The following is a 26,007-nucleotide window of genomic DNA, read 5'->3' as shown; positions in this document are numbered from 1 at the left end:
GCTTCTAATATTTCTTGTGAGAATTACGGGCTTTAATGAGACTTCACGAGCAGTTTGATCGTGCGTGGACATGCGCGCCGATGTATACGTGCTGCTTGTGTATTTAACTTACCACTTTATGACCTGAGAAACCAACAAACAAGGACACCAAGGAAAACATAGCGGTAATTACGTGCCCTTACTAATTGAATTAAAGAAACGATAAATGAATGGCAATGAAAGTGGATGTAAAAACAACTTGTCGCAGGTGGGGAAGGATCTCACGTCTTCGCATTACGAGTGCGACGCTCTAACCAATTGAGCTACCGCGGTGCGGTCTACCCATGCACTTTTTTGGGCGTGTATGTATTATGACTAGAACTAACCTTCAGAGTGTTAGCCAGCGCCATCACTCCCAAACATTGGCGGCGGATGTGGAACATACTTTCTGCCTCAGGCGTAACGAATACGAGATCTTTTTGGGTGAAGGCAACTGGTCAATAAACCCGCACATGTTACCTGAAAGCATCAATTTGCCGGATTCGCGACCCTCGCTATGTTAAGAACGAGAACAACGGGGGTTAACTGAGGGGCCTGATTTTTATTAATCATACCATGAGAAGCCAACAAGCAAGGACACCGAGGAAAACAGAGGAAATTCCTTGGATTTACTAATTGAAATAAAGAAATGATAAAGTAATGGTAATTTATAATTTCTTTTTTTCAATTAGTAAGTACAAGTAATTTCGCCTATGTTTTCCATGGCGTCCTTGTTTGTTGGCTTCTCATGGTAGGATTAATAAAAATTGGGCCCCTAATGAGATTAATGAGAGCGGCCCTTCAGTGACGTGCGGCGCGCGGAAAACGGGTTTCATGCGGATCTTCCCGATCACTCGATGCGTACTCGTATCTGCGGTCTCAGCCCGAACGCTCGTTTCTTACTTAGCTCTCGCTCGCGCTTCTTTAAATTTTCATGGTTTGCGATTGTTTTGTAATCTGATTGTATGCGCGACGCTAATTGTAGTTGTGTAGTACTTTCTGGAAGCGAAGCGGGTACCAGCAATTACACTAGAACCTTCTGCGGCCCGCAGTGGTGGAGAACAGAGATCAACCGACCACATACAACGAAATTGCGCAGCACATTTATCTCGGCAGGAGAGACTTTCCCCTTCCACACAAGAAATTAAATAGAGCGCAGCATTGACCCTCACATTATTGCAAACAGGCTCATATCCCAACCAGGCTTTATTCCACAAAATTTATCCCGACACCTATGCCACTAGTTCTTGCAGGCACTGCAATGATATCGCTAGCCTAGACCATATGCTCTGGCGTTGCCCCTCGTTACGAGGCACAGAACAAATCAATAAGGACAAGTGGCTCTCCGCTATCAAGAGCCCCGATGCCGGGGCGCAACTAGGGCTCACGATGCGGCGGTCGCGCAAGGCCTGACTGTCCCAACGTGGGAGCGGCCCGCAGCGCGCTGAGTCGCGTACCTCAGCACCTTATTAAAGTTTTGCATCCATCCATCCATCTTCTGCGAGTCATGCATAAAAGGCAACGCGCTGGACCTGCAGATCATATTTTTGACGATTGCCGACTCTGCTACATGTCTCCCTCAACTTCTTTGCCTCAGTATATCGCGGAATGAAAACGCATATAGACCTGCGCTCAAATTTCGTATTAGTGAGTATCGTAATCCTCGGTGAATTTTTTTTGTAAACTTTCATTTCCCTTCACCTTGCTATTCCTACACTTCAATTAAAAGCAAAAAAGTAATTTCTGCTGTGCTTTCCTTGGCTTCATTAACAGTTGGCTTTAAATTCTTGCGACTATCAAAATGGAGCCACTCGGTTTCCCTTTTTATTTTTTAGTGCAGATATAGAGCCACGATAACTTACTTTATATGCTATGTAATATGGACTGCGTTAGAAACAAGTCGTAATTGTGCCTTCTTCAATAGTTTCCGCTGAAAGAAACTACGGGAATGGGGTTGTTCATTACTACATGCTCGTCAGGACTACTTGAACAATGACATTCGTGTGTTACGCTTATAATATAGTACCTTTATTGCATAGTGAACATGCACTTTTTTTAGTTAATGTGGCACATAAGGGGTGGGGGACACTTACTTTTATTTTCATGTTCACATTTAGGTTTTTTGTGTCGATTTCATGTTTCTGGTACGTACGCGTATGTACCTGTCTTGATGGAGAAATGCGTAGCTTCAATTCAGTAACGGTATATTGTGATAGCCGATTTTACTGCATGGCCTTCCTACTGAAAAATCACCGTATTCCACATAACTGCTGCATCCAATAACATCATATGACATGAGAAAAACTGTTTTTTATGTGGTATCCTACGTGTTTCATGGCGGATTGTTGGATATAGGATTTACGGGGCGTATGGATTTTTCAACCGGGCTACCTTTCTATTTGCCTGCAGTTATTAAAGAACAAAAGAACAGTGAGGTATTGCTGTTTATTCGTTAGAGCTTACTAAAGGTAAGGGGAGCGGTACATCTCCTCCTACAGACACAACAGTACGTTTGAGACCCGACAGAGGCTGCTTGTAAGCTTACCTGTCCGCGGCACTATGAGCCTGCAGTTTCTGTTTAAAGGAGAGATGAAAGTTCTGCGGAGACGCTGGGTCTCTTAGCAGCTCCTCGAGAGACGCGTACACCCTCACTTTCTTGTCGTGAACGAATACGATTTTGTCCATATGCCGCAAGTAGGATCCTTGATTGCAAACCATAATGCGCGTCTGAAACAGAGGTGCACAAAGCAATTAAGCGAAATAATTGTGCGACAACAACACGGACGTTAAAGCAGACAGAGCAAAAAGGAAATGATAGAACAAGAAATACCTAACCACACTTTCTCAGGGTATCAGACAGCATTCATTTTAATGTTTATATTTCGGCACCAAATGTTAGCATTACTTGCTGCAGTGGCTCAGTCACATAGGCGTTACTACTACGCAGCACGAGGTCGCGGGCTCGATTCTCGACTGCGCCGACCGTGTTCCGACGGGGTGTAATGTAAGAACGCACGCATATTGTGCATTTGGTGTGCATTAAGGAGCCTCGAGTCATCACAATTAATTGAACGTCTTTACTACGGCGCCCCCTGTGTAGCTTCACGACATTAAACCAGAGAGACTAAGTCTATCTTGATTTGATTTGCAGTGGGAGGATACAGTGAGTGCTTGCCTTTCATTTCAAGAAAACCGGGTTCTTTTATTGTGTCTACTATGTGTAACGTTCTGAACTCCTTCTAAATCGCAGGTGTCCTTGGCAATGCCTTTAACCTTGGAACGTACACCACTGAAAAACAAGAGTTTTCACAGATGTGCTCCAGAAACATAATATACTTCGCAGTCTTCTTTATGAGGGAAAGGATGCTCGTTGGGTATGTTGAAAAAATGGCCAGCATTGGAGACAGTCTACGTTAACAGCTAAAAAGATAGCTTCAAACCCTAGTAATGAAGCGCACCTAGAACTGTCTCGCAAAAAAAAAGACAAATCGAAAAAGAGCACATATTTTTCGCTGTATTTTAGCACTTGGCCACTTTGCGTGTGTGAATGTATGACAAAGCACAACGTAGCCTACATTAAGCGCACAAGAAAGCGTGGCCGCTTTCCTACGACCCACACGACCTTCCCGTCGAGTTTCCAAGCTTACACCTCAGCCGTCATCTTGTTTAGACAGCAAAGTAGCCTGCATCGTTTTTTACTTCAATGCTGTGTTCAAGAACCTGTTTCTTTTTCCGGTTTCGTAAAAGTGAAAGTAGGCTCAACGTGGCCGCTGTCCCATTGGCTGCCTGCTTAGTCGTCTACGACCAGTACCGGAAAGAGAGGCATTAACGAACCTTGTTTCTGAGAAGGCCTGACTGTCCAATGACCTCGCGGAATATGTTCTTGGCTACCAGAGGGTCCAGTGCGTTCAGTGGATCGTCAAGGAGGTAGACATCGCTGTTGCTGTACGCAGCGCGGGCCAGTGAGATCCGCTGTTTCTGTCCGCCACTCAAATTCGTGCCCTGCCATGCCGCATGGAAAGAAAGTGAGAAAATCTCTCAGGACAACTAAGCATCATTTTTTTCCCGTCGGGAACACAAGCACTGCAAATAAGGCTAAAGAAAAGCGGGAAGAGGAAAGTTTGTGAAATATACATCTCTGCGAGGAAGAACAAAAGAAAAGAGAGAAAGAGTGCGTGCAACACGGCACAACTATGCGCACGCTTGCGCACATATGGCAGGGTTGGAAAGGGGGTGCAGTAAGGGTGCGCTAGGGATATACAACGGTCGAGCAAGGCAATGGTATGCCGTATATGCGCTTACAATAATACAGTAAGCAGAACAACAAACATTTCAACTAAATTGTTAATTTAACTTTCCACAATACTATAAAAAGCTGCTGGCTCTCATTTACCATTACAAATATTCTTTTCTAATAATCAACCTCTTCCAACGAAATTAACAAAAGCAGATATTTACTAAAGACTTTATCAGCCTAGCCTACGTAAGTGCTTCTCGTCAGTGTCCCTAAAGAAGATATCACAAATCTGACCCAGAGTTATGCTCATACTTACGCGGGCACTATAGAGAACACCCAAATGACGCTCGTAGATGGTACCTTCATGAGTTCGCTCTCTTTTCTTTCAAAAGAACAGATTGGTCATTGACATACTTGGCTTGCACTCCTTTAATACAGAGGTCAGGTTCCGCCATCCGCAACGTAAGTCTGATGTCACAAGTTCGATAACATTTTCACTTGTTTAGGAAGCTCTCGTGGAGAAAAAGTTCCCGAAGTTCAACGGTTCAGTCTTCGATCACTTTACAATCCCATTTAGTCATTTTTTTTTCGAGCATCTAACCAGAGCTCTTGTTCAGCCGAGCCTATTCGCTGTCCGTAAGTGCAAGCTAAAAGCATACCTTAACAACACACTTCTCTTTATTGGGGACCCACAAAACCTGCAGAGAACTTTTTTCCTGTATGAGAAAGCATGCAGTACGCAGTGTTTGGGGAGTCACCACCAGAGTTAAATTCAAGCAATCTGACTCAACAGTACTATGGACTGAGAGAGCAAAACACACGCCGTGCACAACAAGCGACAACTTCCGAGGGAATTGATTAGATCGAACGGCACACCCTGGACACGTTATATGGTATATGTGGATGCCTCAAGCAATACGCATGTCCCGTCTGTTATTGTGTGGCATAACATCCCGCCTCAAGATGTTTTCTTTAAAATGAGCCACGAGCACTTACTTGTTTTGTTAATCGAAATTCCCTTCAATTTGTTAATCAAAATTATATTCAAGGCGACTCAAGTCACCGCACAAAAAGGAGGAATAAGCCCTCAAGCCTGAGGGAAACATGGCACTTTCCACACCTTTTCTCCCACTTCAGCCGCATCCCCGGCAGGAATCTTGTTGAGGTCGTTCATTAGCTGGCAGCTGCGAAGTACGCGTTCGTAGTAGTTCGGATGCAGAGGCCGGCCGTACAGTATGTTGTCCCGTATGGTCATGTTGTGCACGGTCGGCAATTGAGGCACGTACGCTATGCGGCCCTGCAAGGTTAATCATGTAATATGGCGTAGTCTGCAGAGCAGTTTAATGTCGAGTGATAGGAAATGCACAAATAGGCAAGTTGAGTGAGCCCGCCAAAACGCAACTAAACTCCCCAAGGCTGAGAAATGTAAACAGATTGAAGAAATACACTTCAGGCAATTAACAGCAAAAGAATACAAGATTTTCTAAACATAAGACTGCATTCCCCATACCATGCCACAGTGAGCGGTTTTGAAGGCTGAATTCGTAACTCTGCGAAGGTGTATTCTAATGCAACAATTGTAGTCCTAACTCGGACAGAAATTTAGTTGACGAAAGGGCAGAATAACTTATCTGTCTAACAGCAGGAGGCGTCATTCACGCGCGGCAGTGCCAAACCATAGCTGAGATCCGTACAGGCCAGGATTTTTGAAAATATTTATAACTGTCTTGTTCTAGCGGTGTCATGTCTGGATGACCATTGTGATTACGGCACATCTAGTATGACCAAGGCCTGGGATGACTACCTATAACAAAGCGATAGCGATAACTAAAGGCAGGTAAAGCGCAAATAAAACCCGTATAGCGGAAAGAATGAGGACATACAGAGCGCTCTGTATGATCTCATTTTTTCCACTGTCCGTGTTTTACTTACGCTTTACCTAGCTCAATATGTCGCCGCATCAACTCGCTTGACAAAGAACCCAGTTAAGATAGGGATCAACTGCGCGACTTGAACAAAAGTTAGCTCTCACTGGAACTATATTGGCGTCATGCCCAACGATCGCACTGCAAAAGTATGCCCTTAGCGACTTTAGAGTGTTTCTGGAAGCGTCAAGAATGGCGGAGAACTACCATAGCGCTCTGCACGAATTATACTTCACGGGAATAACCCTGTGCTGCAGTTTCAAGTTTCTTTGAAGTGGGCCTAAAATGTTTTCGATCTTCTTACAACTTATGGTGTAACCCTGTACACAGCATATTGCATGTTATGCTACTTACACTAGATGAGAACTGCAAATGACTGCAACAGAAAGTATATTTATTTCATTTCTTGCAACTTGTCATCACTTTCTGCGCGAGCTGCGTTTGTAGAAGCTACAACGTGCCACTCTGAACTTTCTGTGATCTCACATGATCGTTTATTTGTTTAAACCAGCCTATCTTTTATATGTATTTTTTTACCCCATGCTGCAGATTAACCTCTGCAGCATACACATTTGTTTTGTTTTTAAAGAAACATGGTGAAGCCGTAAACGCATTTGTAGCGTTCTATTTCGAAGCTAATGCTACGAACTATGAGACAGCCAACCGGCGCTGAACTCACCGCGCATGCCACACTGCCTTCAAGGCACTGCGCGTCTCCGAGAATGGCAGACAGCAGCGAAGACTTGCCGCTGCCGACAAAGCCAGCGATTCCCACAAGTGATCCGGGTTCGACGTCGAGCGTGACGTTCTTTAGTTGAGGCTCGGCGCCCTTTATCGTGAGGGAGCTCCACGATATCGTGCAGTTTTCCAGGTTGACGGCCCCTGCACGTACAACGTACATGTTACGAGTCCCTGCACAAATGGCCCGCTCCATTACTCGGAGACCGCTTGACCGTCGCAATGACGATCTTCTTTCAACGCACACTGGAAGAACACTGCAATCCGCGAAAGGGTATGCTTGCGTGCCAATAAAAAGGGGGCAGTAAACTTGTTTTCAAGCAACAATTACTACGCGCATGTAAGTCGAAGCTCGGGACGTGAAGATGTGCTAATCCACTCATTTCTTGTTGGTTTCTTAAGAGGGAGCCTTTAAGGTAGGGAGGAGCTTTGATTTCGCTATTCAACTACCTGCAGAACGCAGGAATGATCTCATTATACAACCGCTGAATTTATTTGAAAGAAATTTGTTGCGTTTGAACGAGAAAGGTAAATTCTAGAAACTTCGAGAAGCAAAATTTACTAAAATTGTAAAGTTTCAAAAGAATGAGAGCACGAAATTTAGAATTACATAACTCTGCATCAAAGACAGTTATCGCAATAATATAAAGTGCACCAGTTAAAGCATTTCAAGCCAGCAAATTTCATATAGGAATTTACAGTTTGCATGGCATCGGTATAATGTTTCGACAGGTTTTAAGAGCGCAAAAAAAACACAGACACAGCACGAAAGAAAGGTTAGACGTGGCATAAGCGCGGCTCTCAATTGTTTATTCTGCAACGTCGTCATTAAGTATATATATGATAGGCGCATGCGCAGGAACGTTAATAGAAGCAGAATTTTTTTAAACATTTGACTAGTTGGTATACGCCTCGAGATATCCGACTTCTTTCGCATACACAGAAACCAAATGCTTATTAACGCAACACTCTCACCATCTTTTTTAAGGGAAATCCTTCCAGTAACAATCGGGCTTGCTTACTGTAGCTCTTGCCAAGAATCTGTGCATCTTGAAACAATGCTATACAGCCACAAGAGTTCACGTGTTCCGCCAAATGCATGTGTTCGTTTTTTGTTTGTTTGCTTGTTTGCGTTGAAGGCATGCTCCTGGAATCGGTCGTTCACACTCCTACCAGTATGACCAGTATAACTCTTCCCACAGGACAATGATATGTCGCATATATCCCTCTACAAGTGGATGTGACTTAGTGCAAGACGTGATTCTTTCGGTCAGCTTATTTTTTAATCACCTGCTGCGATTATACTAGGAAAAAGACGTGCGGGCTTGTCGGGAGCAGAAAAAAAATCACGTATAAGACTCTGCGCTCGTAAGGCACAACTTCCAGCCAACGCTTCTTTCTCGTTGAATAGTCACCGTCCTTGCTGTGCCCTTGCTTAAACTTCTGCAGTACGGTTTCTGCAACTACTTAAACCAGGTGATCTTGCCCTTTCCCTTCGGCTGCGCGTCACCCAAGCGTATGGTCCTGCTCGCCGGTTCTCTCTATACGACTAACTCGCGGAAAGCTTTGCAATGGACGAACGTTATCGCTCGGTTGCGCTTCTGTTCGGGGTAATGACTCTGCGAACGACTTCGTCCTCATTGTCCGGCATGAGTGAGTCATTCCCTTGGTAGCCACCTGCGGTGAGTCGAACCTCACCGATTCCTCAACGCCTTCGAAGGAGCAGCTTTTTATTGAATGTATTTCGATCAGCTAGGCTAATTTCGTTAAAGGAGCCATAAATGCTCCTTAATTGTTTGCACTATTGCATAGCCGTTTCCCGGGTTGCCAAGAGCTATTCATACTGTAGAACATAGAGCAGTGGAACAACAGAATTTGCACAATGATAGAAAGTAACCCGAGGACTCACGTACCAATCCTTCTAAAACAATCCTTCGCTTGCGACTTGTTTTCTTCGTCATATTCCTCGGCCGTGCAGAACGAAGAGATGCGCTTGAGCGAAACTGAAGCCTGAAGCATGGAAGAAATTAAAATTGTACGGCAGGGCTAGGTTCACGAAAGGACATGCCCATTTTCTTTATATGTTTATAACTCCTCAACATCCACCCCAAGTTTTATGGCTAAAAAAATGTATGAATCATTAGGAGAGAACACAACAACTAATCGTTGAGGCATTATTCGGTACATAATAGGCAAAATAGTAATATACATCATCAAAGTCAATGACCCATCATTGAAATGCATATACAAGTGGCACAAAACCGAGGTTTAGCCACAGGAAACTGATTACACATGCAATAACTTTATATAACAAGCATTCAACGCTAGTTTACCCAAACAATTCGCTATATCTTTCTCAGTTCCGTTGCGGTGCTGTAATTGAAGGCGTGTATTTGCTGGGCTAACACTGTACTTTATTACAACCTTCTCCTCTACAAAGTACTTGACGCATCTTGTAGTCTGTATTAGTTTACTTCCATCGCACATTCACAACAAATTTCACACCAGCCACACATAAATGTATTAATATTTAGTCCAGCAACAGCTGTAACAGAAGCATTAGGAAAACAAAAACGGGAGTATATAGCAAAAATGATCGTGCACCATACTTCAGGCACAAACAAATCCTACAACCACGTGTGGTTGGAATCTATTGATTACCCCTCACCACGGCATCTCTTGTAAACCGTCTGTGTTGGTTTGGAAATAAAATCTCAAGATTTTATTTACGTTTTAGACCCCAGCAATACCAAGGAATCAACGTGGATAACGTGGATAGATACCCCATACTCCGTGAAATACGTTTGAAATGAAAGTGATCGCCCTAGTGCACTATCAGATCGAAAAAAGCTTACCTTGCTTACATTCCTGAAGGCCAGAACAAGACCAGTGCCCATCAAGTCGGTGATGTACAACAAGGACACGCATGAGAAAGAAAGCTCCGGACTGAGGACACGGTCAGGTTCGAACACTGACATTGTTGCAAACAGGATGATCATCATCTGGAAAGAACGACTGGACGTTTATGCCCAAGGACAACTGACCAGAACAATCAGACACTAATTTATACCATCATATCTTAAGATACGAAGCATCATTGAGAGCGAGAGAAACGAAAAGTGAAGGGTAGGGTGTGGTTAACCAAGGAAGTGCTCGGTTGGCTACCCTACGCTTGTAGAGAGGGAAAGGCGAAGAATAGATAAGAACGAGAGAGAAGGAAAACAATAAAGAGTCAGTAATTCACAAAGTCAGTCGCAGAGGAAAGTTCACTGTCACACGCACTCGTACAGTCCAGTAGCCTTCAAGAAGTTCAGAATGGGTTTTGTGGCCTTTTGCATGCAAGAATGTAGGCCATGGTCCTATGATCTTTTCTTCCGAGAGCACTTTATTATCGAAGAGGCTGAGTGTAGCTTGTATACTACGTCGCTGAGCGTCAAAGGATGGGTAACGACGCAGAAGGTGCTCTCGAGTCTTGTCGCACCCGCACAAATTACAAGGTACACTGTTGGCCATTCCTCTTAGGAATGAACAGGCATTTGTACTCGTAAGCCCGACACCCAACCACACGCTACACAGTGAAGTTGTTTCGTGACGGGATGTTCCAGGTGGCAGGCTGAGTCGCAAGTTAGGGTCGAGAGAGTGCGTGTGAGTTGGTGAAACCTGGTGAAACTTGGTGAATTACATTGTAGAAGTGTGATGTGGCGAGCAATTGATTGAAGTTGTCGCGCAGCATCCGCTCTGGAAAGTGGTACCGGCACCGGCCGTAGCTTTCGATGGGCCGAGCGAGCAGCTTTATCTGCGTTGTCGTGTTCGCCAGTTTCGCAGTAACTCGAAAATGACAGAAATAGATTGTCGTGTCCTTTCGCGAGCACGTGGTGATGACAGCGCCTTATTTCGGGCACTAATTGCTCGTGTAGTCCACGACATAGGGCAAACTGCAGAGTTTGTAGGGCTGCTTTCCTGTCGCAGAAAATGGCCCAACCATTGGGTGGCTGCTGGGGCACGTAATCGAGTGCACTTTGAAGAGCTGCAAGTGCTGCTGCTGTCGACGTGGTATTCCGCGTGCATTTCAATGTAAATTGAATTTCAATTGTCCGATGGAACAACCACGGATCCGGTAGAGCTGTTGGAATCTGTGAAACTGTCCGTGTAAATGTACGCGAGTCAAAATAGGACTCGTGTACGAGAAGCACGGACAACTGCTTCGGGACTAGGAGTGACAAGTCTGCCTTCTTAGCAATCCCAGCAACTGAGAGGCACTTGCGAAATTGCCGGAGACACCACAATGCCGATGGTGTGCGTTTTGTAGGCTTGAAGCCACATGGTGTCGAGTCATGGTGCCTCATCACAATACCACAGTATGTAGCCTGTGGTCTTCGCGCTGGCAAACCGGCTAAATGGTTGGATGGTAGCCGTGAAAAATGTCGAATGTGCGCTCTTGGCGTCTCAACACTGATATGAGTGGTGATCGGATGCTCCTGTGCAATGACAATCGTTGCAGCTTTCGAAGGACATCTCGGGAGGACAAGACGTGTCCGAAGTGCTTGTATACTCTGTAGTGAAAGGAGATTAGTCTTGCATGTGCGCCGTGTGCAAAGTGCCATGTATAGCTGTAACGTGGAGCGCAAGAATAGTCCGCACAATCTTTCAGCTGTGAATTTAAAAAATATTCTTGATACAAATGATTTTTTTCAAGCATGCTTGAAATCACGCAGTGCTATGGTACAAGTACGAAGTATCGAAACTTCATCTGATAACAGCTTTAAACAAAGGGCAATATTCTCGGAAAACAGCTTCCAGGGACCGCATTTGCGATCGATCATTTTCGGGGATACTTGTTCGTGACGTAACACCCAGCAGAACACGTCACTGGCTTGACGGGCGGTGCTATCAGTTAGCTAGAGAGCCATGCGGTGTTAGAATCATGAAAGGAAAAGAGAACTAGGAGAGAGCATTACGTAACAAGTCTGAAGCAAGGAAAAGTTTGCCCAGCACGTGATCATGACGTGGTAAGGTTTAGTGTCTTCCACCGCTGGCCGCGATCACTGCGCGCTCTTTCGAAAATAACATATGCGACAGCAAGGTGCGCTTGTCGCACTTACACGTAGCAAGTGAGGACGATTAAAGTGCACGTTTATATAAACCACTGAAGTTGCGATTAGCATTAGCAGTAATATACACTTACACGTAGCAACTGAAGACAATAAATGTGCACGTTTATATAAACCACTGAAGTTGCGATTAGCATTAGCAGTAATATAATTAGTGTGCATATTTCATGACAGATAATTAGTTATGTAAAGGCCAAGACATTTGTGACCGTTAACAGACGTTAATAAAATGTCATTCAGTTTGCTTGCGAAGCCGGCTGTATGACGCAATGATCAGTCCTAGTTAGTTTCCTTCCTCCATTGGTAAAACAACTCTGTCAGGTTGTGAGCCGTACATTTGTTAAATCCGCTTTCACTGATTTACCCAATCAATGGCGATGGAGAGTTAACGCTGCAAAATTGATCGATCGATAATACGGCCTCTGAAGTTTCTTCACTGACCGTTCCGCTGAGTGACGTACCACGGTGCTGCAGGAACTGCACACAGAGTCCAGGACAGCGTCGAGCAAGTTAACCGCAAGCAGGCACTTGACTTCTGCTTTCCGCCAGCTGAGCACATTCGCCTGTAGGGCATCTTCCCAGGCGTACATCTTCACGACGCGGATGTTGCACAGCAGATCCGTCATGGATTTCAGCCTCTCGTCACGGGCCTTAATTTCCACATCCTGGGGAGCAAGGCACATGAACATCCCACCCGCTTCCCTGAACCTCAACACACGTTTAAGCAAGCAAGCCAAATAAGGTGAGTGCGACATTCAACTAGTCGTGGCCAGGAATTTCGGGACGTGCACATGTCGCGCCATCTTTCGAGGGTGACCACGCGCCCCTCTGTAATTAACTGAATGGGAAAGAGACGAACAAAGTGATATCAAAATCACTTATCAAAACTTACGATTATACGTAACGGTGAAACACTGGGGCATTCTGGTGAAATTCCACTACCCGTCCACAAAGCAGGTTGGTTCCCAGGTCATCTGAATATATTACAAGACAGCCTATGAGAGTCTCATGCGTGCATTTCGCAGGCGCACGCACTTCGCAGCACCGGGGAGTTTGCAGGCTAAGCCAGGCGAATGAACAGCTAAGATTGTATGAAATTCTCTAAACTGATATTGACGCATTACTCAGCATTAATACCGGTATAACTTTTCAAAACGCTTATGTACCACTACACTAGTGATGACCGCGAGTACTCTTTTCTAAACAACGTCGCTCCACGGACATCAACGCAGACGTCATTCGATCATGAATATTGACTCAGCTGCGTTACCATCATAATTATAAAAGCGTCTAGCGGTAGTTCAGACAATGGCAATTCCGAGAATTATCAGATTCGAAAATTCACACCCAGATGGCGGAGCCTGCTCCCGCATCACAGCAGCCCTTCCTCTCGTGATTGCTCGCAGAGAATTCTCGATCAACTTAAGGTGGCTAACTCTGGTGATGCGCTACCAAAATCTAAACAATCGAGATTCTAGTGTCTGACACCGTCGTGCAATGACACCACGGCATCGTACATGATGCTCACCCAGATGCGCTTCTGTGCGTACAGCGAGGCCAAGGGCGCGAGGAGCGTGACCAGCGCCCACGCGGCGCAGCAGACGGCCGGCACAACTCCGGCCCTCTCGGACAGCATCCAGAAGAGCAGCGGCAGCGTCAGGGTGCCACAGATGGGCAGCGGCAGTGCGTATGCGAAGTTGCACAGCTGCATGCAGTCCACACCCAGAAGGGAGGCCACGCAGCCAGTAGGTTGGGCAGCCGCGGGGGAGAGCAGCGTCGCCTGCATGTCCCGGATGTGGGACGAATTACAATGGGCGAAAAATTGACTCGCACATCGCAGCTCTGCGAAAGTAGTTGTCCAGCGAAGCTTTCGGAAACCACTACTACAACTGCGGCAGGGGGGTGCAGTGCTTTATAGCTGAATTCCTCCTCCGGCGCATTATTCAGCCACTGGAGAATGTGGACGCGCGGACTTCCCCTGTGCTGGGATTCCACGGCAGTACGACCAGCAGCAGCAGGCCTCCACTGGTCGTACTGTCGCTTGTTTTCCCTTTGATGCTCCTCGTATTCACGCTACTCCTCGGGATTCCTAACTATGTATTGCCTATCCGTAGCAGTGCTGCAACAACAATAAAATCAGTTGCTAGGCTGGCACTTTCATGCATGAAAGGCAAGTGACGTCACTCCCGATGTCGAAAGCTGCCGTCGCCACGGCAGCTTGCGGAACAGTAATCTTTACCGGGAAACGTATGCGACGAGCGCTACGTGCTTCGCATTGTTAGCAGGAGCACCTTATCGTTAATTATGTGGATGGCTTGGATGCCTGTTTTGCGCTTTTTCTGCATTGAAACGAATGCTGTGCTGTATGTTGTATGCGTGATACCAAAGAAGTGATGCGCTTTTTGCTTCAATCGCTGAAGCTTCCTTCTTTTTTCCCCGTGAGGAAGAAGCCGCGAGAAAGCCGGACCAACTATAGGCTGCTGCAAAATTCCGGCGGAACTTGCATCACAATGAATGTCGATGGTAATGAGCGCGATGAGTATTAAAGCAATGTAGCGACGCACTGTATTGCTGCCGTAGATACGCTTCATGCATGACGCGTGTATGCGTCGGGTTCCTCTCTCGCGCTCCCCACTGAAACCGCTGCGCCATCTAGAGGCACCGCCGCGAAGTCCGCGCATGGCGTGAGTATGAATATATATACAGGCAAGATTCTCTGAGTGTATATACCCTGGGTCCGATTCCGTCCAGCACCAGGCGAAATATTTCTGTCCTTTTTGTCACTGAAGAACGGCACATACCCAAGGGCGCGGGCCCAGTGTCCCAAGGTGACGTAAAGAAGGTTTGCTGAAGAGCGGTACATAACTAGCTACCCAAGTTAGTGCTACGGGTGGTATCGAACCCTGCTCGCTCAGAACAGCCACCCGATGCTGCACCACCCATCAGAGCATGGACTATTTGGTGACTCAAGTTGAGGGGGAAGGGTTACATAGGCAAGAGAAAAGATGTCTCTAAAAAATGCTAATCGCATTAACGCCGCATGAAGGAATTCCATCCGCTTGATTGAACGATTGACGACCACGAAACGCTTGCCCGATCGGCTAACGATCAAAGGACATCCGTCCGTCCTTTGGTCCGACCGAGTGACGACCGATGGTAATGTCGGCTTGCCACTCAGTGCGCAAGTAGAAATGGGTGAACAGACCTTTCGGAATATTATTCCTTGAAGAAGAGCTCTCATTCGGATGCCAAGGACAGCCAGTAACTCCATGTGGTAAGAAGAGATGAGCCACTCTCCCACGCAAGTTGCAACGAAGAGAAGCGATGCTATGGTCATGTCGCTTTCGCCACTGGTCTTGATAACAAGTCTTAAAAAAAGGAAGCAATGAAAATAACCATAATAAAATATCAATCTCGCCATAAATGTGAAGCAATGAATGCGATAGCAACATTTTAGAAGAGTGTAAAACTCGAAGCTGTAGTAGCAGCATGAATTGAAGTAAACGTAAGCTAACTAAAAACGAGATGTTGTGCTAGGGGTCCTCTGTTTGAATCCTGCCATCGGACAATTTCATTTATGTTCATTAATTAAAGTCAACGTCTCTCTTAGCGATTTTACCACCGCTTTTTCGTATCAGGTATGTTTCAAACCTTTTTTCTAGGTCGATCCCGGAGGTAATGCACTGCCGCGCCAATAAAATTACATTATTTTCAGATTTAAACTCTGTTACTGCCTCGCACTTCAAGAGAAGAGAGATGAGCTGCCGGTGTTTTCCTTCATGACATGTGTTTGTTGTCTGCCATTCTTAAATACTGAGGAATAAATTTGCCAAGAATGTAATACTTGGTATGAGCAACTTTGGCGAAATGCAAAAACGCTCGTGTACTAACATTTAGGCGCACGTTCAAGAACTTCAGGTTGTCATCCTTAATCCGGACAGCCTTACAACGGCATGCATTACAATGATATCGTGGCTCTGGCAAGCAAAACGCCAAAACTTCACAAATTCTAATTTTTTCACGAGCTGTTTACTTTACGAGGAATTTCGCTACTGACTGCATGATCACGCATCGAAGAAGCCCTGCAACACGCTCCGCGAATCGAGAATCATTGTTTGGTTGATGTTTCCTCTGTCCATATAATGTCAATTTTAGCGGATTATACAGCCAAACTACGCTAGGCGAAAAAACGTGAGGTGAGCTCACTGCACAATTGCATATAGCACGCTTTGTTTTAGGTGTATATAGTGGGCACTTCTGCTCGTGTACATGTGAGAACGTTAAGGTAAGCTTTGTAATAAATAAAGAGATTATGTGCGTGTTACGGCATATTACTGTTGCGTTAATGCCGTCGGCATCATTATAGCACTTCACTCACTTTCCGGGGTCTCTGCATCTATTTATGTTGTATCTATGTATGATATGTAACTACCCAGCTGCAATGACCACATGCAGACAGGGGCATAGTGTAAAAACGCTCGTGTACTAGGCTTTTGGCGCGCGTAAGAGACCCCAGATAACTAATTCGGAGTCATCTACACACTATTGCGTAAATAGGTATGCTCAGTTCACTAGAATGTAGCGAGTTTAAACAACCTGTGAATATTGAGCACGCACTACGTGAATGTCGCCGCTATGATACCACGTGGTCAGCAGCAAAAGCTTTACTCAGTATACGCGAACAAATACAGGTCAGTCATTCTTTAAGGCCCTGGCACAAAAGTTGAAATGCAATCGAATCCACGAAGGCACAGCTGCTATAGTTACGCCAGTCAGGTCTTATATATAGTTTTTTTTTCTTTTGTTCGTCATCTGGGCTTGATGTGTTTATTCATAGCTAAATGTTTTGTCATCTCAGCCACCAGTATTATTTTACTCTTCGTTGTATCAAACACATCATAAGAAGTAGCTAACCACGCATATACCGAGGCTGCCGTATTCAGTTCTCAGTAAACTCTTTCTTTCTCTCTCTCTACAACGGCGCCCCTGATAGGCTGCGTGTTTCTTTGTGACGTTGCACTTTGCCGATCAAACAATGAATGAAACCCGAACAGCGCCCAAAAAAGAGTAGCGCCTCAGCTCAAGTTGGCGAAGGAGGCAACTTACTCGAGTGCAGGAACCCTTGCAAAGATGCAAAAGAAGTAAGCCACGGTGCACAGAGTCAGACGCAGTACGTCGATCCGGAGCACCTTGAACACGTTGGTCAGGAAAGCCGGCTTCCTCGATCGAGACCTGGGGCTTTTCGGGAAACACAAGAAAGTACGATTCCACAGCACCACCAAGGAATGACTTGCGTAGTCTACAGTTCGAGGCGCCTCGAATAGCGTGGCCCACTGCATGATGTACAACAGAGCTGTTGTCATGGACATTTACGCATCGATCAGCAAGCGCACGCGATGGAGACAACAAGTAGCGAAGGTATACAAAGTAAAAGGGTTCATAGGTATTCAGACACTTTGTTTTATTAAATGTGCGCCAATAACTTCAGCCTAGTGCCAACCTTTCTGCTAGCGGACATGCCAGCGTTGGCGACTTTTTTTTTTCTTTTTGACAATGTCGCCAAGTCGCGTCACAAAAACTTTTCACTTCAATTAGTTCCAGTGGGACGCCTGCTGAAGAGTTCTTTCACGCACTACATTCACGCACCAACTACAGGCCGTCCAAAGGGCCCGCGAGGTCGCAGAGGGTCACCACCTCCCGACCCCGCCGTGGGCGGCGCCACCAACTTGATTGGAGAGCCTTCGGCTCCCCTCAATCATGTTCCTCAGGACACTTCAATAAAGTTCTCGTCAATTGTAAATTTCGAGATTCATCTCTATCTCTGGAGCGTACGTTCATGCACAATGACTCATGACCATGTATAAGAGGGGGGAGGAGTACATTGAACTTGGCGAAAGCCCCTGGAGACATCTTACCAAGGTAATTCACCAGCTAGTTACGTCACTAAAACTAAAACACAGGCAAAGTGGTAATTAAGGTGACTCAAGCACTCGCTAAATCTGGGGACTTTTTCACTATCGTGCCAACGCTAGGACTTTCTCTGACGTAAAAGTGACTACGGTTACGTCATTGACTACGTTAAGTTATTGCTCGGCGCAACAGGTGCCCGCACTGTGGTTGCATTCTGGTTCTTGTTTGTTCTTCTAAGCCAAAGTTCAGCCAATAAAAAGTTAGAATCGTGACCCACAGTTTTGGCCTAACTGATCCTTCATCGTCTCTCAAACCTGACATTAGTGTGTCCCTAAATTGTCTTCGGGCTACAGGAGGGTATACATGCCTTCATGTCAAGGCCTATGTCCTTAGATATCCGCGAAAAAGAACGTTCCAGAGACTGTTTCCTTTTCCCGGCCACGAGACGCGCTAGTTGTTTACCCCTTGAATTGCTCCGTTTGCTATGACCTACAGTGAGCGAACAATGGAAGCTACAGCCCGTAGCCAGCGTTTCCAAAAGGGGCACGGTGAAAAATGGCCAATGGAAAGAGATAAGCAATCCCGTGGGTTAATAACTAACCAAATGGAGTCTCCTTGCTTATTCGTATGTTAATAATGCCAGAACCCCACTTTTTACTTTAATACGACGGTTAGGTGCTGAAAGCGACATTTCCATGCAGGTGGGCAATGCCATCACCTCTCGATGTTTGTTATGCTAAAAGCAAGTTGCTTAGTCTTTAGCACAGATATGAATACTCAGCGTTGTGAGGTGGAGGGTCGGTTAGTCGAGTCAATCTGTACCACAGATTTCAAAGTCATCTCGTAGCATTCGAATGCTCTTCAAGAGTTCTTTTAATCGCCAATGACGAATGAAGGGTCCACACAAAAATAGCCTCATTTTTTTGGAAGCTGAAGGCAAGAACATGATTCAAGCCCTTTCATGCAGTTGCGCATGTATCTGATTCGTATCCGTTCTGAGAACTTTATGAAATCAACTTGGAATTTTCCTAATATATGAAGGCAATGTACAACTTAATGTACAAGTCCACTTAGCATTAGGTCATTGTGCTTAGCGGGAAAATTGTCGGGAAAAGAGAGGCCAGGCGAACAGCAGAGGTTCACAGCAAGGTAAAGAAAATAGGGGGTATATTTTAGGAGCCACAGAAGAGCTATAATAAGGACGGCCGCACATCATTCGTATTTGCTTAGTCAATTACTCGAACCGTAACAGCATTCCAAATATAACTGCACTAATGGCGTACATTTCTGTCATACCCTTTTGACACCCGCGCCGTGAGAGCCTCTACCACGTATTTGCAACGGAAGCCCCTTCGCAGAAACGGAATTTCCAGCATCGAAGATTCCTTTTTCTTCCTCGCTTCTCGGAACGTCCTGCGCCAAAGGAAGGAACGCCGTTTAGGTACACCTAAACGAAGCATGATCACAACGGCAAACATATTTCCTGGATTCGCTTACGGGTAGAGAGACAGGCATGCTATCCGGGAGAAGACCGATACGCTGTCCTCGTCCAAGAACCCTTGGTAAACCTGCGCATAAGAAGGCAAAGAAACACAGAAACGCTTCCCTTTACCTAATTCGTACGTTTCAAGTAAACATAAAAATAACCTTTATGCATTTCCCTATTCCCCAATGTTTTCTGGTCTGCTCATTCCTAACTGGAATGGCAGACAGTCCCAATTGCAGATGTAGTGTCGAAGAAACGACCAAACATCTCCTGTGTGACTGCCCTATATGTGAAGACGAGAGGAGTGCCCTTACTACAGCTTTGGAGCACTTAGACGACCGTCCTTTCATGGAGAAGATCTTGGGCCCGTGGCCTCGTGAGTCTGCTGTGTGCAAGGCCACGTGCTGGTGCGTTTCTTGAAATGCACCAGCCTGTATGACCACCTTTGACTGATTCACTGATGAACGCTTGTGTGTAACAGTGAAAACTGTGAATTTCTTTCTTCCTTCTCCTCTTTTAATCCCATTTCCCCCTTCCCCAGTGCAGGGTAGATTACCGCACTTAGCGTGGTTAACCTCCCTGCTTTTCCCTTATGATTTCTCTCTTTCTCTGAATTCATTGCCTATTTCTTCGCATGGTTGTGAGTGGCAAAATAATGAGCTCCCTTGGAGCCTCATCTCTTTGCCTAATGCATAGCGAGGGCCTCGAATTTGGCAGTCCTGACGCCATAGGTAGCACACACTCGTTTATAGACCAGTTGCCTACTCATGAGCTCACTAATATGTGACACAAACGGTTAGAGGACGTCACAGAACCGCGTCCTTCCGTACTTCCTTGTTTAAGCGATGAGTTAAGTACTTAGCACTCCATTACTTTAAGATTGTAATTCATGGCGGTCATCTACGTCTTGCCTGGAGAACATCGACAGATATTGTCTGAGTCCTGCGTGGTGTATGCGATCGAAACTTACGTGAACAGAGTTGGGCCTGGAAACAACGAGGTCCCGTATGCCGGCGCCAATGAAATTTCCAGCCGTACAGACCGTCAGCAGGTAGGTGATGACAAGGACACTTTCGCTGATGCAGTCTTCAGTGAGAGTGATTTCCTGAAATAGCAAAAAAGACTTCTAGAAAAGAGAGAGACAGAGGAAAGGAGGAAAGGCAGGGAGGTTAACCAGAGGGGAAGATCCGGTTTGCTACCCTATGCTGGGGAGAGAGGGGAGGGGGGCAAAGTGATAACAAAGTAGATATAAAGAAAGAAAGGAGCGTAGACATACAATCACAGTCGGTCACTGTCGCCGCATACTGCCACCACACTGTCACCGCACTGCCACCGCCACCGCACAACACTGTCGTACTTGCAGCACTATAAACATCTGTTCAGGCTACACCCGCTTGTCCAATTCTATCGCCCTCAAAAACCGCAACAGTGCCCTCGTCGACCTCTGCTGCGATGCCCCCCCCCCCGCCTCCTTGTGATGGCGGCATTTTAAAATAAGTTCCTCTGTGAGAGGTATTCGGTCAAAGCGGGCTATCGCGATTGCGAGTGATCGTCTCTGTACATTATAGCCAGGACAGTCACAAAGAAGGTGTTGAAGAGTCTTCTCCTTACCACAGTTATCACACGAGGCGTCGTTGGCCCATCTGATTCGGAAAGCAAAAGACTTGGTGAAAGCCACCTCTAGCCATATTCGACAAAGCAGGGTAGCTTCGCGACGGCAGAGTCCAGCTGGAATGCAAAGGCGTAGAGAGGAGTCAAGACTGTGGAGCCGGTTGTTTTGAAAACTTTCTGCGTTCCACAAGGAGAACGTGATATCACGGCTGAGCATTCGAAGTTTTCTAGCAGCGTCTGTCCTTGATAACGGTATCGGCTCCTCTTCATCCCCTTGAAGAGCCGACCGAGCAGCGTTATCGGCGTGTTCGTTTCCTATGACGCCGCAGTGATTTGAAAGCCACTGAAATGTCACGTGGTGTCCTTTCTCAGGCAAGGTATGGATTAGTTATCTAATCTCAAATACCAGTTGTTCGTGTGGTCCGCGCCACAGGGCTGATAGCAAAGATTGCACTGCTGCCTTCGAGTCACTGAATATTGACCATCTTCGAGGTTATTCTTGGCTGACGAGACGAAGTGCAGCGCGAAGAGCTGCAAGTTCCGCAGCCATCGGTGTCGTTGGGTGACATGTCTTGAAACTGATGGTGGTGGCTTTCGCTGGGAAGACCGCGGCTCCAGAAGAACACTGGAGAGTTGCCGCTCCATCAGCATAAATATGTGCGTGTTCGTGGTACCTCTCATGCAGAAGGAGCAGAGTTAGTTGTTTAAGAGCAGGTGATGACAGCTCAGATTTTTTCCTGATTCCTGGTACGGTGAGGTGCATTGCGGGTCGAGCCAAACACCATGGAGGAATCGATGGCTTAGTTGCTGGGGTGAAGCCTGATGGAAGGCAGGCGTAATACTCCGAAATCATAGTACAAACTCATGCCTGCGGCCTTTCTGACGGTAGTGCTGCCAGGTGGTGGGAACGGGCACGGGCAACGTGCCTAATGTGCACTCTCAATACTTTCACCGCAATGTGTGTTTGTATAGGTTGGTCCCGGGCAATCGCAATAATCGCTGCTGTCGATGTGCATTTTGGCAAACCAAGACGAACCCTGGGAGCCCGAGCTTGAATAGCCTGTAGAGCACGAAGACTCATCTGGCAAGTGTTCGTCAGTACGGGCAAACTGTATCTCAAGAAGCCCAAAAAAAGAGCCCTGTACAATTCCAACATTGCATGCACTGACATTCCCCAATTCTTTCCGACCAGAAACTTCAAAAGTTGGGAGATTGCTGTCAGACGCTGTTTCAAGTAGGTCACGTGCGGGCTCCATGAGAGATCTCTATCAATGATTATTCCAAGAAATTTGTGAGCCTTCTCATACGAAATTATCTGGCCATTTATTGAGATGGCGTAGGGTGTCATTGGTTTGTGAGGGAACGGCACCAGTGCACATTTGTCTGACGCGATTTCAAGACCTTGGTTGCGGTGGTATATATCTGTTAGAGTAGCAGCTTAATTTTTGAAGTATTGCACTTATCTGAGGACGTGTCGAACCTGAGGTCCATATACATATGTCGTCTGCGTACATTGATATCTTGATCGCTGCTGGCAGATGATCAACGAGACCAATGAGCGTGAGGTTGTATAGGGTAGGGATTAGTACACCGCCTTGAGGAACACCTTGGTACGTGTAGTGACATGCGGTTTTACCATCACCGGTGCGCACAAAGAACGATCTCATAAAAAGGTAATGAGAAATCCATTGGAAAACTCGGCCATCTAGGCCAACCATCTCAAGAGCATCGAGGATAGCCTCGTGAGATACGTTATCATATGCCCCCTTGACATCCAAAAACAAAGCTGCAGATAATCTTTTTCTTGACTTTTGATGCTGGACATACGTAGCGAGATCAACAACACTGTCTACTGAAGAACGATCTCGACGAAAACTAGCCATGCAATTTAGTAACATGTTGTAGTGTTCCAGGTACCACTCCAAGCGGGCAAGGATCATCTTTTCCATTATCTTTCCCACACAGCTGGCCAGCGCTATTGGGCGGTATGAGTTGAGTTCAAGTGGGGACTTGCCTTGCTTCAGGAGAGCGACCAAGCGGCTTGTCTTCCATTCTTCGGGAACCATGCCATCCTGCCAAGATAAGTTGTAGAGATGTAACAGTTCTCTCCGTACGCCATCACTTAGGTTGTTCAAGGCACGGTAGGATAGTCCATCTGGCCCCGCGGATGAAGAACGCTTTCATAGAGAAAGAGCCGCTTCTAGTTCCTCCATTATGAAAGGAAGGTCCATGCGGCAGTCACGTGAAACAGGGATGTGACTGGGGCTGGAAAGCCTGGACCGGTTGCTTGGCCAGCGATCCTTGCACAAAAATCTTCTGCAACATAAGCCTCTAGCCGCCCCTGAAAGAGTGCCAGCGCTTTGAATGGGAAGCGTTGTTCAGGGAGGGAGCGTAGACCACGTATGCTTCTCCAAATGGTGGGAAAGTGGCTTTCGGGGATCTAGTGACTGGCAAAACCTTGTCCAACGTCGAGATGCTAATCTATCCATGCGACGTTGAAGTTTCTTTTGTAGTCGTCTGGCTGCCCTAAGGTCTTCGATGAAATTTGTACGCCGGTAACCTCGCTCCGCACGACGACGGAGTGCACGAAGTCGCTCCAACTCTATATCCAGTTTCGTGTGCTTCGACAAAACCGTGACCGTGCGCGCGGCGTGTAGCATTGCATACTTGATTATTTCCTCTAATCCAGAGGACAAGCCCTCTCGGCAAGTATCTTCCATGGTGGAAGTAAAATTGGTCCAATCAATTAATCGAATGGTGTTCCGTGGGATGGGTTTGGACATCCCTTTGATGACAAGGTACGTGGGGATGTGATCACTCCCGTGTGTCTCGATATCCGAAAACAATTTAACATATCTTGTGAAAGAACTGGAGACGAAAGCTAGGTCAAGACAGCTGCCATAATTCACGCATCGTATAAACATTGGGCTGCCGTCATTCAGGAGTGAAAGGCCGTGGTTGCAGGCGAAGTTTGCAAGTCTTTGCCCTCTTGCATTTGTCCTTGTGCTTCCCCAGGCTATATGGTGCGCATTAAAATCTCCGATGATAACATATGGAGCAGGGCACACGGACAAGATGTTCGCTAATCATTTGGGGTCAACAATACTTGAAGGCGATATATAAACGCCTGCAAGTGTAAACATGAGTTTGCCCTTTTTAATTGTTAAGTAAACGTAATTATTCTTATCATGAGGCGGAATCGGCTGGCGAACATAGGTCAGTTCTCGACGAATAAAAACGATGACTTTTCTGCATGCATCAGTTGTTGCGGATATAACAGCTTCGCATCCCGAAAATCTGACTGGTTTTTACACGTTCGGCTCAAATATGACAATGATTGGGAATAAATTAGTATATATATAATGACGAAAGTCTGGAAGGCGCGATTTTAGTCCTCTTGCGTTCCACTGGATGATTGACACTGCCTTGACTTCTTCTCGAAACGATAGGCGATGATTGGCCATGTCTTTATACGAGGGACTCAAGCACCGAGCTTAAGGCGTCCAGTACTTTCAGTGCACTTCGAGCATACGTAGTTCCAAGGTTCGACAGAATCACTCGAATGGCATCTATGAGGGGACGCAGCATTGAAATGACTTGACAATCTGCTTTGGGCGTGTCATCAGCGGCAGAAGTAGGCTCCCGAGCGGGCTTGACAATCTGTAGTTCTGTGGGAGGTTCCTGGCTCGGAAGCGCAGGCCATTCTTTCTGAGACAGATTCCTTTCAGGCGACTTTCTTGTGCTGTTCAGCCATTTTTTGGCCTGAATGGAGAATGTGGGTGCTACAATGGAAGGAGCCCTCTCCTATCGCGGCTCTGCCGTTTTTGAGGAGGTTCGGTGACGCCGACGCCGACGACGGATCGTTGCAGCAGCCTCCCTGTGTGTCGAATTGTCCCGAACCATTTGTTTGAGAACAGCGACCTCTTTCTTGATGCGAGGGCAGTCCCTAGAGGAGGCAGCATGGGAACCATTGCAGTGGCCGCCCTTTAGGACAGTAGCCCGGCACGTCTCCTCCGCGTGAGGTTCAGCACAACAGTGACACAGTATAGAGTTCGGACAGACACCCTTGACATGTCCAAGCCTAAAGCACCGATGACATTGAAGTGGCTTTTGTAAGAAGGGCCGAACAGGGTGTAGGAAGTGACCGACTTTGACGTGCGATGGGAAAGTTAATGTCTCACTACAGGAATCTGGCTTTCAATGGCTGGCCAATATCATATGCAGGGATATTAAAACGCGAAGCGAAACCACAATTGCGAGCGTACCCGAACTGCCCCTTTATCATAAGTGGTATTTTACGCTAGGGGTCTCTCAAGATCGAATCCCCCCTCTCACCCTCCTCCTTCACCGCCAATGAAATGGATAGTTTGACGACATCTCATGTGGTTAACTAGTAAATTCGTGTCATAATAAAAAGAAAAGCCCCTGATCAAAACAATGTTTCTAAGTATGAGTCGTTACGGCTTCCTTACGGAAGCCAAAGCGCTCAATGCTTGTTAAAAACACCTTTTTTTTTTTTGGTCCGCCTTCTCCCCCGCTGGTACGTAACAAAGAAGAGTTCCACAACTGTTCTTGTGTGGCGGTGGTGGCCACCGACGGCATTGTCGGTACCAAACGTCATTCAAAGCGGAGCCAACAAAGCAGCTTCGACGTTACCATCGCGACGATGGGAACGCGCCACCCGACGCGATAGCCACATAAGAATCACTGAGAAAAACAGCCAGCAACGCGCATCGCAGCCTCAAAGTGGCCGTAAGACAAGACCCACGGAATGCACAGCCGGAAGGCGCCGGTCACAGCGGTGACTTTAGTAGCAGGACCTGCAGCTGAGCTTGTTGGTGGTGGCGTCAAGTAATTATGAATTTAGCGCCAATTTGCATGTCACCGCATATCTGTGACCTCGTTATTGGCTCTAAATTCATGATTATTTCATAGTACAAGTACTAAGCAAGAAGGTTGCGAAGCCTTCGA

At 46.4% G+C, this 26,007-nt stretch overlaps 1 protein-coding gene and 1 long non-coding RNA gene across 8 annotated transcripts in view; one reads left to right on the top strand and one right to left on the bottom strand.

Moving 5' to 3' along the window:
* LOC135914427 (uncharacterized) overlaps positions 1 to 12,639 on the top strand; it is a 53,670-nt gene extending 41,031 nt beyond the window's left edge. Inside the window, exon 3 of the long non-coding RNA XR_010568308.2 lies at positions 12,504 to 12,639. This is a non-coding gene — a long non-coding RNA (uncharacterized lncRNA). The remainder of the gene's footprint in view (positions 1 to 12,503) is intronic.
* The window catches only part of LOC135914426 (ATP-binding cassette sub-family C member 3-like), a 211,213-nt gene that overhangs the window by 30,646 nt on the left and 154,560 nt on the right, over positions 1 to 26,007 (bottom strand). For all 7 annotated transcript variants that reach the window (XM_070540018.1, XM_070540019.1, XM_070540020.1 and 4 more), the window contains 13 exons: positions 20,396 to 20,530; positions 19,437 to 19,507; positions 19,236 to 19,352; positions 17,136 to 17,267; positions 15,235 to 15,397; positions 13,558 to 13,809; positions 12,491 to 12,694; positions 9,774 to 9,920; positions 8,832 to 8,928; positions 6,860 to 7,062; positions 5,376 to 5,552; positions 3,853 to 4,020; positions 2,564 to 2,745 (listed from right to left, as the gene is read on the bottom strand). In XM_070540018.1, the coding sequence (XP_070396119.1) occupies positions 2,564 to 2,745; positions 3,853 to 4,020; positions 5,376 to 5,552; positions 6,860 to 7,062; positions 8,832 to 8,928; positions 9,774 to 9,920; positions 12,491 to 12,694; positions 13,558 to 13,809; positions 15,235 to 15,397; positions 17,136 to 17,267; positions 19,236 to 19,352; positions 19,437 to 19,507; positions 20,396 to 20,530 (2,048 nt within the window). The remainder of the gene's footprint in view (positions 1 to 2,563; positions 2,746 to 3,852; positions 4,021 to 5,375; positions 5,553 to 6,859; positions 7,063 to 8,831; positions 8,929 to 9,773; positions 9,921 to 12,490; positions 12,695 to 13,557; positions 13,810 to 15,234; positions 15,398 to 17,135; positions 17,268 to 19,235; positions 19,353 to 19,436; positions 19,508 to 20,395; positions 20,531 to 26,007) is intronic.

This window comes from Dermacentor albipictus, chromosome 6 (assembly GCF_038994185.2).
Source record: "Dermacentor albipictus isolate Rhodes 1998 colony chromosome 6, USDA_Dalb.pri_finalv2, whole genome shotgun sequence".
NCBI classification, from domain to species: domain Eukaryota; kingdom Metazoa; phylum Arthropoda; class Arachnida; order Ixodida; family Ixodidae; genus Dermacentor; species Dermacentor albipictus.
Note: the sequence above shows the minus strand (reverse complement) of the source record. Positions and strands in the feature narration are given on the sequence as shown.